General features: G+C 36.4%; 1 protein-coding gene across 4 annotated transcripts in view; it reads left to right on the top strand.

The window, feature by feature from the left end:
* DMD (dystrophin) overlaps window positions 1-12,461 on the top strand; it is a 567,421-nt gene that overhangs the window by 429,061 nt on the left and 125,899 nt on the right. For all 4 annotated transcript variants that reach the window (XM_053931535.1, XM_053931545.1, XM_053931553.1 and 1 more), the window contains one exon: window positions 10,680-10,758. In XM_053931535.1, coding sequence (XP_053787510.1) covers window positions 10,680-10,758 — 79 coding nt within the window. The remainder of the gene's footprint in view (window positions 1-10,679; window positions 10,759-12,461) is intronic.

Here is a 12,461-nt window from a genome sequence, read left to right on the forward strand (position 1 = left end):
CTTGATTGACAAAGTAGTTTCAGTCATCTTGAAACAGTGTTATACTCTTGAGATTTCCAGATGTAAGAAAATGGATGAAACAAACAAATAATGTGAATAGATGGCATTGTTATAAAAGTGTCTCGACTGACATTGCCCTACTTGTTTCACCCTGCACAGCTAAAAAGGAAACCAAAGATGTGATGTGTTTGGGATATTTTTAGGAGTAAGGTTTATTTAGAGTGATCAGATTTATCACTATTGGTGTAAGTCTCTAAGAGGAACAGAAGGAGAGTGGGTATTATCATGGCTCAAGTGGGTATTATCATGGCTGGAAGGAGAGAGCAGAAAATTCGAAAGAGAAGAGACAGAGGATTAATACAATGGCTGGTGCATGTAGAATCCTTTTTGTACATTATTACCCTAGAGTGTACCCCTGTAAAAAACATTTTTGTCTTGCCTTCCACCATCTCCTGAGCCTTCTGTATCCCTCTTCCTCCATGCTTCAGTCTTCCCAAGAGTCCTCCTCCTTGGCATGCAAACTCCCTTAGGAAAACTAAGCTCTATAAAATTCAAATATATACATACTTTTACTGGATTATTCTGAGGTGTATGTCTTAGTATAAGCAGAATTGTCTCAGGAGATGTATATTTCTCTTCATTTCTGATTGAGGAAAAGGCTTTTTGGCTCTCTCACCTTACAACTCCTGAGTTAGAATGAATAAAATTCACACAGACTTCCCTGTATATGTTTTTCCATGGTATGACACATGTAATAGCACAGTCTAAGCAATTCTTCAGCTCTTATTTATAAACATTATTGGATAAAATTGAGAGGTTTACTACATATTTATGAAAAATGTATTTTCACTACATTAAGGGTAGCAACATGGGTTTGGGAGTTTGAATTGAAATTATAAAAGTGAAAGACGATGCTCAACAACAAATTAAGAAGACAAGAATGAGGAAATGGTGGAAAAGACAGGACTGAACATCAAAGTCTTTTGAATACTGATGGGATGATGGTTCCCAGAGGAATCAGAGGGCAAATGAGTGAAGGGAGCTGAAGGTGGTGAAAGAAAAATCTTTGAAATGGTAATCAGCTAAAAGTAGTGCTGAATAAAGACAATACTGACTGAAACCTCTGTTCCTTTTAGAAGTAACCTGCATTAAATACAGGTCCACACTATGAGAATTCTTACTTGCACTTACGAGCAACTATTCCCAAAACTAATGCTAGTAATGGCACAAGAAATTCACAAATGTGGGGGAAAGGAGCAATAAAACTAATATAAAGAAAGATCAATGAAAGTGAGGGAATGTAACTAGAACTATAAAAGAATAATCTTCACTGGTGATGCTCAACCAATACAGGATTATTGCACAGGCATTTGTTCTGGGGCAGATATAAAACATTCCTTGCGTGACATTCTGCTTACGGTTCCCTAAGTCACCAGAGAACCATTTCCCTTGGGACAAAAACAGTGTATGTTACCTGACCTTTCAGAAACAAATGGTATTTTCAGCGCAGCATGAATTTGTTATTTTTTATTAGTTTAATGAGAGGGGGGAAAAAAGAGAAACGGGGTAAAAGAAAATCAAAATAACCACAAAATCTTGTCAAGAAAGAGTATGATTTTACCTTAGGGATAAATTATGAAACATAAATAAAGAGCATTTTCAAATTAATTACAAAAAGGAACTTATTTTAAATCTTTTGGAAATACTTTTAAAGAGAATAAAAATGAGTCAGTTCTATTTCAAAAGTATAAAAACTATAGTGATGACAAATAACAGGTTTTCAGCAGAGAAGCAAAATAAATAAAAAAGGCCACAGGAAACCCTTTTTTATGTCTTTATAGTTGCATGTTAAGGAGATGTAACTGTGTTATACATAATGTTATTTTCTGTGTATGCCCCAAAAGTGAAGAGAAAATGCCTGAAAAACAACATCTATCAAACAACCTCCTTAGAGTAGGAACACTAGATAGTTAGCACCTAAAAGGAGTCACATTTCAGCAACAACAGAATCATAATTAATGGTTTAGCCTTTTCCTAAATCCTTATGTTATTTAACATATGTAAGTAGGAAAACACATAGAAGTTTTTTCTTGTGAATAATGCTTATCATAATTTATAATCCAGAACCCTCCAAATGCCCTGTGTTTTAGCACAATTTAATAAGATTTAATATCACTGACACATCAGAAATTTTGATATTTATAGTGCAAAAAGAGAGGACTCACTTCACATCTGTCCCTCTTTCCCGATTCTGTAAGACTTCCGTTCCTCAGTTTTAATTGCAATTGTTCACTCCACCCTTTGCTGTAGGCCACCATCATTCTTGTTAATTCCTTCAGGCTCTTTGCAGCTGATCCATGTGTGTCTTGGTTGTGGGGCTCAGAGATGACCACAATATACCACCTAAAAGTCACATGGATGCTGAGTAATCCTGAGGGATAGACAGAATGTGGTTTAAAAAAGATAAAAAATTATGTGGAAACATTTCAAAGTGTATAGTATGAAGGCATGCAGGTGCCATGATCTCAGAAGTCAGATTTGATCTCATGAAAAATATATGCCATGCTGAGCTCCTCACTAGACAGTTTTACTTACCACAGTAGACATTCTGCAGGCACCCAGCTCCCACTGACTTTGAAAATGCCAAACTGCATCAAAGTTAGATTCATTTTAAGATCAATAACCTACCAGAGGTTCAGGGTAGCCTATGCATTTTAGTTTCTCTTTTCCCCAGCTTACAATACAGAATAAGAGTATCTATAGTTTCAGCTTTCTGCTGAAGGCAGAAATCTCTGGACCTATAGGTCTGCACAGTCAGAGCTCTAAGGAGTTTGTTTTATGGGGACGTATAAAAGATACAGAAGAGCTTTAAACTAGGAATGATATGCTGGAAAAAGAGCTCTTAAGAGCTTGTGGCTGAGGGTTAAGGAGCAGACCAGTGTAGGTGACTGCTGCAGGCCACCTAACCCTGCAGAACAAATGATTAGGCCTTTTACAGGCAAGTAAAAACAGCATCCATGGGGGAGCAGCCTGATTATTTGCTGGAGAGACAACACAGCAGGTTGCAAGCAATGCAGTGAGTTCCTGGGAAACTCCCTGACATAACTGATGGAGGAGGCAGTGCAGACAGATGCTCTGCTGGACCTCATACTCACAAACAAGGAGAGGCTCACTGGGGAGGTGAAAGTCAGAGGCACTCCTGGCTGCAGTGACCATGAGAGCACAAGCTGGACTTCAGGAGAGCAGGCCTGGTCCTCTTCAGGAATCTGCTTGGAAGAATCCCATGGAATAAACCCCTGGAAGTAAGAGAGGTCCAAGAGAGTTCATTGATCAGGAAGGATCACTTTCCAAAAAGCTCAAAACTGGTCCATCCTGAACAGCAGGGAGTCCAGAAAGAGTGCCAAGAGTCCTGTGTGCATGAACAAGGAGCTCCTTGCACAATTCAAACACTAAAAAGGGACTGAAAAAGAAAGAGGAAGGTTGGACAGGTAACCTGGGAGGAATATAAAAGCAGTGTCCAAGAGTATAGAGATGTGGTTAGGCAAGCCCACCTGGACTGGAATCTGCTTGGGGGTGTCAATGGATATTTTTTTATTTGAATTTGAAGCTAATGTAAATTGTAAATTGAAAGCTTTTTAATTGGTGTAGTGCTATTTTTCTGAGAAAAATAGTTGCTAAATATCAATGTTTGTAAAATTAGTTTATTGGTATACTATAAAAGGAATACAGCAAGGAATCTGGCAGAAAAAGTTGATATTTATTAAATTGCATACAAAAAGCAATATTAAAAAATAATTGTGGCTGGACAGTGAGGAATTTGAAAGCTTTTTCAAGAAATACTCCAGAATGGAGGGCAGCAGTTTCTAGTACTTTTGAAAGGCTGAGCCCATTCTCAGCTTATACCAGTTTCATAAAATATTTTATATCCATGAAAGTTCATGGATAGAAATGAGGAACATTGAGTGATGTGAAAGGCCTTGCAGAACCTCCATCATCTTGTGTGACAGCTTCAATGGGAGCAGTGGGGATATCAAATGAGAGGCCTCCAGAGAGCATATCTTTTATCCAAAACAAGTAACATTTTCTAAGAGAATTGTTTCCTAAAGATATTTGTTCTTAAGATTTCACATGGTTTACAACTGTTTTCTTTTCTCCAAATTTGGATGGTTTTGTTATTTAAACTTTAAGACCTAACTTTCTTTCCTTTGGCATAGAGATACACAAAAGCCAAAGTGCACAGATTTAGGATTATAAAACAAAAGCCTAAGAAGCGATAGCTGCTTATTCACAGTAGACATATTAATTCAAGGAGATCATGCTTTTATTTACTGTTTTCTAAGGCTCTGTGCCCCAAGCTTTAAGATGTTTCCTGAATTTATATTACATTTTATTCTCGTTTCATCTGAAAATATAAAAAAGCAGTGAAAGTACAATACATATGTTCTACTATTTCTTATGTTTTGGGTTTTTTTTTTACTGAAAGGGGAATTGCACGAAGTCACTCAGATTTCAATCTGCTGAAAGATACAGTCCCACCATGACCCAGAAATTTGAATTTAGTCTTTGTAACAGCTGTAAATGCATGCAAATAGCATTGTACTTATCTATTTTTTCTTTAATGTGGAAAATAAGCACATTTTTATGCTCTCAAAATATTCCAGAACGCTGAACTTTTCACCAGAAAACTAATTGTCCTTAGCTGTTTTTTCAACTCAGTAAATGTCAAGACTTAAACCTGAACTTCAGCTGCTGGGAACAATGGCTATCAGTTGCCTTTCCCCCCTGCTGTTCCTCATTAACAGCACAAAGTGTACTTATTTAAATCCATCCTTATCGCCTAATGTCTGAGGAGGGGTGAGTGACTGAATTCAGTAGCTATCAGAAGCACGGCAGATCAGATCTTCCTGTTTATTGATTTGTGAAGAACAGCCTCGCACTGCTTTGACAGCTCTGGCTCAGTGAGAGCAAAGAAAGAAGCTTTTCAGCTCTTGGGAGGAGAATTGCTGGGCAACATTAAAGAGGGTCTTGTAGGAGCCGGTTTGCTTTGATATGCAGTCAAATTGGCTGCGCTTGGTTGGAGTCAAGGTCAGGAGGCTGTGGAAATGCTATGAATATGGTGGGGAAATTAAAGGAGTGTTATTTTAATAAGTATTGTGTGGATGCATGCTGATTGATACAGAAAATTGCCCTTTTCTTTTTGTGAGAGCAGCTTTTGGTAAAGCAAATTTTGACAAAAAAAAAAAAAAAAAAGGGAGACTGTGTGTCCTTTTGCTGCTGCACTAAGTATACCTGTTTTGATGAGAATCTTCTGTTATGTCTCTCTTTTCCTGCCATTTTTCCTCAGAATCCCAGCCATTCAACAGTTGTCTTAACTCTTTACATTTAGCACTTTTTTAAACTAGTGATCTCATTTCTGCTGTTTCATGTTAATAAGTAGTAAAAATTGCTACTTGCACACCTTCATGTAACTTTTTAATAAATTCCTTGCCAAGTTCACTGAGTGTGAATTCTGTGATAGTGCTGAGCACAGAGAGGCACCCAAGCAGTGACTTTGGCTCATGGACCACTCATTGCAGGGTAGTTCAGCTGGCAGTCAGAGCTCAGATAAGCACCCCGGGGGAAATTTCCTCCACTGAACTTGTTCAGTTGCAAATCAAAGCTATGGACAAGGCTGTGGCAGGGTTATACCACAGCTAGACCAAGGCTCTTATGTCCCTGTAGTGTTGGTAGATCCAAGAGGACAAGATTGATGGATTGACAGAGAGACCATTCTTATAGCTCTTTGCTGAGGCCACTCCTTGTTTGCAGGCACAACTTCAATTCTGTGATGGGTGTGCCTCCTTCCTCCAGCACATCTTGGAGTTCAGCAACTCCAGCACTCCTGGATAGTTGCTGTTGGGTACTTTTTGAGAACATGGAAAATACTGAGAAGTAAACAGCTCATATTTCCTTCTTGATCTAGGCCTGCTTTTCAGCGTGGACATAAACACAAAACACTTTATATGTCATGAAAAATATTCTGAGTTAAACCTCAAAAAATGGAAAAAAAGACAAATTCCCCCTCCCACCAGAATGTAGTAGTAGATGCAAGTTAAATCCATCAAATCCTTATTCTGACTGCAGTGGAGCTGTTATAAAAATGTTGTCAAGGTTGAACCCCACATTAGGTAAAGCACTTAGAAACTATTCCTAACAAGTGCATGGCAGAGCTTTGCTTTTGTTGTCTTAATTTGTTTTTATGAATTTGATTATAGATTCAGTTCACAGAACTGCATCCAAATGATGGGAAACAGAACTTGTTTCATCAAATGTTTTCAAAGTCTTTAAAGGAGAAGGACTTTAATTTTTTTTTCTTGCCAATTTTTTTAGCAGGAGCTGTTTCTGTACCATGTCAATATCACTTAAAATCAGTATAGGATTTCTAATATTACCATATTCAAACTCGAGTATATTTACTGCACTGCTGTGGTTCTTTCATTTGTTATGATTGAAAGAAGATAAAAGTTATGTAAAACATTGCATTAAATAAATAATGAAAATGCATGTCTTTTCAAGCATGCATCCCCAGTGAAGAAAAGCAACGGTTCAAGTATCCCAATTACAGAAAGTTCTGATGTTTGTTTTTAAGTAAAAATTAGATATAAAAATATTTTGGTCTGTTTAAATCAAATTCTCATATCATGATAAAACAACAGCCGACTTTTTAGAAATTTATTTATTTATTACTAACAGTTCTTGTGCAGAAATACTGTAGAGTTTTACCTAAAAGGTACCCAGATGAAATCCACACTCCCATCCCATGGAGATTGGACCAGGTGACCACTGTGGTCCCTTCCAGCTTTACCCATTCTGTGATCCTGCATGTTACATTCTGGCGATAGTAACCTTTAAAGTAGCATTTTTTTTCATGGCTAAGCCAACACTACTGAAATCAGAAGAGAATGTTTTCCTTCATTAACACTACAATTTTTTTTCTTCCCTTTAAAGCAAGGAAAATGAATGCTTGAATGGGCTTGAAAATTTTGCAGTTTTCTTCCCACAAGACTCCAGTTGTTCATATTTTGTTCTAACTGCTCTTGGTTCAGAGCATAGCATACAAAAATACAAGAGACACTGTTTGTGCTCATTTGGGAGGAGCCTATTTCACTTGATTTGAATAAAAAACAAAACCAAGAAAAAACTTAAAATTTGGGAATTACCTATGGCTTTTTTATGAAAAATAAGAAACTATTTTACAAGCCAGTGAGAATTTTTTTTAAGAATCATGAAATATTTATGAAGACTTATATGGATAGAATCTCTTTCTTCAGATTGTTGATGTATAAGTCACTAAGTTAAATCCAAATCTGATTTTATTGGATCAGACACACATTCTTCTGTAAGTTTAAGCAAGGATTGTTGCGATGGGTATTTTTTTGTACACCATTATCTGAGTTATTTTACCATTTATGTGTTAGTTTTGATAAAATTAATAGAAACTGACTGCAATAATCTTCCTTGCTCTATGACCAACAGTGAGTTCATCTTTTACTGTCTTTTACCTAAAAGGTAGTATGCCAATACATCAGCAAGTGGTATTTCCTGGGAGCCAAGTGGAGTAAGGTTTTGTACTCTCAGGTGATATTTCCTGGAGAATTCTCAGGATTTCTCAGTGTTTTCTTCTTCTTTTCTTCTTCTCTGTATTGACAAAATCTACCTCTAGAAAGAGGTATTTCCTGGCTCACATCCAAAGCTGTTCAGTTGGAAAGTTAACTCTGAAGTGTGTAAGGTATTTTATTTTGCTGATGTCCATATATGGCTAAAAATATTCAGGTTAATAATTTTGTGTAGTTTAAAGGTTACCTGGATATTTTGAAGGGATTGGGATTCTCAGTTTTAGCACACTTACAGAAGTTGTATAGGCTGTGTGCTGGCAGTGGTCATGTGTACTAAAGGGTTCCCATGCTCTTTGCTGACCACTATTTGGCTGTTGAAATTTTCCTACATGAAACACTGCTCCCCACTGTGTGCTTGTAAAGTTCTCGTTCTCTTTAGGGATTCTTCATGCCAGCAAAAACTTTTTCCATCCTGGTTGACTTAATGGAAATATGTACTAATATAAAGGAAGAGCCATATATTTCATTATTAACCAATATTTCCTAATGATAAAATAAGTATGTTATGAGGTAATTTTAAGACAATTCTAAAGAGTATATGCATTTTCATTACATTTTTCCAGTGTTTTTTTTTTTTATTTTCATGTGTTTAGGTATGTATAAGATTATCTTTCTAGTCTTCATTAAAAGATCACTTCTTGGTTAAAAATAATAGCACATCAGTTAATTATTCTGTACTTAAGCTAATTATACTGATGACCAGAAGCAGCCCTTTTGTGGTTTTCTGTGCACTTACAGACGTCCCCAGCTTGTATCTGTACAGTGAATTGGGTGTGAACTCAAGCTCAAAGTCAGTCCCCGGTATGAAGCACTGCTTAACAGAAACATCTGTCCATGCAATTCAGTGGGAAGCCAGAAAAGATGACATAGAACTGAAGGGAGCTGCAGGAAAAGCATCTGAAAAATGGTCTGAGGAAAGAAAGCAAATGGGCATTTTTGCTTGTAGTGTTAGTTTTAAAATTGTAAGCAAATAAATCATGTCTTGGAACTAAATTGCTGTTGCTTAGTTAAACAAGATTTTGGGGTCTAGGAGTTATCTGGCAAACACACACAGTCATATCAAATAGCTCATTAATTCTATAATTTTAAATTTTTCCCTTCTCACTGTATCATACCCAGTTACTATACAGTAGTTCCTCCCTACCACCAACCAAAAAATTCCTGAAAGTTTTAAAATGTGCTTTTTACTTGTGCAACCTATTTGTTTCCTTGTTACATATATCACAATTAGGCTAATTAAAATACACTTACCTTCTGCTTTGCCAGTGTTGATGGAATACTTTTTCTTACAGGCAATATTTAAGTGAACTTGCATCCTGTCAGTTACTGTATTTATTGCATTTCAAAATTATTCTATCATTACCTTCAAGTATGTTTTCCTTGTTTTATCTAATCCTATTCTTAGGTCTAACTTAATGACATCCCTCTAGCATACAGGCTATAAAGAGACTGGTAGATGTCACTCATACACCAGGGAATCTTATTGTAACCACCCCCTTTTGGCCACTCGCTCAATACTCCACTTCACTGAGATTTTCCAGAGTAAAGATAAAACCAGTCTGTAGTGGTTTTGGTTTGTTAATTTGAGATTTTACTAATTTTGAGATTTCCTAACTAATGTGTTTGTTTCCCGTTGTGAGGTAGGATTAGGAGAAAGGTAAAGTAGGTGCAAAACTTTAAAAGGGTATAAAGAAAATTTTATTACAAGTAACTAAAAGGAAAAAAGGTAGTAAGAATAAAACAAAAACTTTTCAGAATACTTTTTCTCCCCCCACAATTTTTTTTTTCATTGATAATGTAAAGAAACAAAACCTAAAATTTATAGTTAATTACCTCTAAAATAGTTTTTCTTTAGTCTGCTTAGGGAGAGAAGTCCCTCTTGTTCAGGTTATGGAGATTTCTCCATAAGAGGAAAAAACCAAGTTTTTTGTGGGTCTCGATTTTGTCACGAATAACAGTCACCTGGGGAACTCTGTTATCATGAAGTGTCTTCTGTCTTTTATAAGTTTTCTTATAGTTTGTTGGTGGGTTAACTTATGAGGTATTGTATTAACTTATGAGGTATCCCAGCAACAGCTCAGAGGCCAATATTTAGGGGAAAATCTGTAATACAGCAATGCAAAAACTAGAATGTAATCAAAGTCCATTTGGTTTGGTTTGGTGTTCTTGGAGCATGGAGGAGACAGGGGAATCCCTGGCCCCATGGTGGAGTGGAGGGCTCTGTCCTGTCAATGCTGAGTGGAATGACATTGGGCTGATAAACTGAGATAACATTTAAATTTGAGTTGTTTAAAGGTAAAAGTTCTTATTATCTACCTATCACATGTGTCGTAGTTTAACATAAGAGTTCAAGGAAGTGAGACAAAAACTTTTTATGTAACTAACAGTCTATTAAACCACTGAAAAACTGGACCTAAACTAAGACCTAAACTATTGCAGTACACCAACCCAACAAAACCTTAGAAACACGTTCTTCAAAGGACTGTTCTGAGGAAAGGGCTGAGGGGCGAAGGTTTGAGTAATTGAAAGAACAGCAAAATGTTTGTACCAGCTGCTCTCTTTTGGTTAACCTCATTTCAGCACTTGGTTAAAATATGGCTATCCTGTCCACATTAAACGAGATTACTTTTCACGTGCTGATTTATAATACTGTACTTTCAAAAGTACTTTAGAAAAAGTATTAACAGATGGATATTCTGATTTCAATATTGACAAGCAGCAGTCATACTATTTTCAGGTACATAATGTCAGGCCAATTTGCTATACCTTTATTTATCAGCCTGTTCATTTTCAGCTTCTTCTAGCATCAGTTAAGATGGGGACAACAGAAAAAAAACCTCTTTTTTTTACCTTCTTTTTTTCCAGTGGCACACTTAATCTTGTCTGAAGACTGAAGTATAACATTTGTTGCAGGAAACTGCTTAATTTTAAACTGAATGTTCACTAATAAAAAAATTATCTGATTATAATTGCTCTTTGTTTCTTGTCTACAAAAGAGTCAGTTTTTTTCTCCTCTCTTAACAGGTGGCCGTTGATGAGCGCATCAAGCAACTGCATGAAGCTCACAGGGATTTTGGCCCTACTTCCCAGCATTTTCTTACGAGTGAGTGATTTCTTACTTACCATTCTTCCTCTGCAGTTTGCATACACATTGAATTGATAATTTTGTAGCCATGTGCTAGTTGTTATGAGTTTCTATTTTAGACTGTATTGCAATTGTTTTCTTTTCTTTTTTTTTTTTTTTTCCTCTGGGTGCAGAGGAGTGTTAAATAACTTCATATTGTTCAGGTCCAGAGTAAAAGGAAAACATCTGCCATTATCAAGTCTCTGTCTCTTTGTCCTTCTAGTTCTGCAAGGCTCATCTTCATTGGTGGTTCCCTTTAGGACTAGCAAATTAAAAATATGTTAAAAAGAGTTTCTGATGGTTTTAACCCAGAAAGGATTAAAATCCCCAACAAACCCAAAAACAACACAAATTTTGTTTAAAGACATATTCATCTTCAAAAAGGGACAAAACAAAACATGCAAGAAAAAAAATTATAGGATTTGATCAGTTAGCAGAGCAGTGAGAGGATGAAAACCAGGGTGGGAAAGTTGGCAGAAGAATGGCAGCTAAGTAAACTTTTTACAACTCTGCATAAAATATAATTGCCAGCAAAATTCCCACTTCACCTCCACACGCATTCTTTTATCAAGGATGTTTTGAAGTACACTGAAAGACAACTTGAAACACCTTCAAAGCTCCAAGGCAGTGACTAAAATGAAGCTTCTTAAAGGCCATGTCTTTTCCATTGTACTTCAATTAAGGAGAGTAAACAGTAAAGCTTTATTTAAGAGATTATATCAGCAGAAAAGAACACAGTCACAGGATAATGGTCTCCTACATGCAGAGGGACAAGCTATCCAGACATCAGAAATAGATGTTACTATTATTGCGCAGCTACGTTCACAGTGGGATAGAGGACAAACTTTTCTTCAGCTGATACTGCCTTGTAATTTTAATAAGTTAACCATTTTTCCACTGAAGAACTTAATGGGAAACTGAAAATTCTCAGCAGGATGTCCTGCAAAATCAAAGCCAAGGTTGATGTTGTGCCATATAAGACTAGTGCAGGCTGATTCAACCCTGAACCTTCTTTTGACAAATGATTATCCTATGAAGAAATAAGCCCTATTTTCATTATTTCTGTTTCAAACCCACTTTTCTTTAATTCTTGATTAATGGGACTACTTTAATCAGCTCAATATACATAACTGCAAATCAGACTTGTCAAGACTGAACATGCAAGAGCTATGAATATGTGACATAAACACAATATTTACAGATACCTGTTTTTCCTTGTGACTCATGGTGTATTCTTGGTGAATGAATAAATTTGTAGGGTAAATGAAGCAAGCCTGGAAGAGACTAGAGTGACCTGCACTGCATTATAACACTGATCAAGGTGTGTTTATGCTAGACCCATTCTGCCTTATTAATGCTAAACTAGATCAATCTAAAAGATGATCAGTGTTATGATAGTCACCTCTTTTAGCCCACCCACCACCAGTAAGACATTATTCCTCTTTGTAACTAATTAGAGACAGAAAATTGTGCACATCATTCTCGACACTTCATTCCTCTTAAGGATCACCACAGGAAAAGGAGTCAGGTGAAAACATGTTGATTTTGGAAATAGTCCAACTCTCACTTAGAAAAATGGGCATTTGTATTTGCTTATTTGTTTTCTCTCTCTTAGATGTGTGTGCAAATACATAATGTTACCCTGGCATTCAAAAGTTAGGTATTTGAAGCTCTGCAGAATC

The sequence above is a fragment of the Vidua chalybeata genome, chromosome 2 (genome assembly GCF_026979565.1).
Source record: "Vidua chalybeata isolate OUT-0048 chromosome 2, bVidCha1 merged haplotype, whole genome shotgun sequence".
Taxonomy (NCBI): Eukaryota; Metazoa; Chordata; class Aves; order Passeriformes; family Viduidae; genus Vidua; species Vidua chalybeata.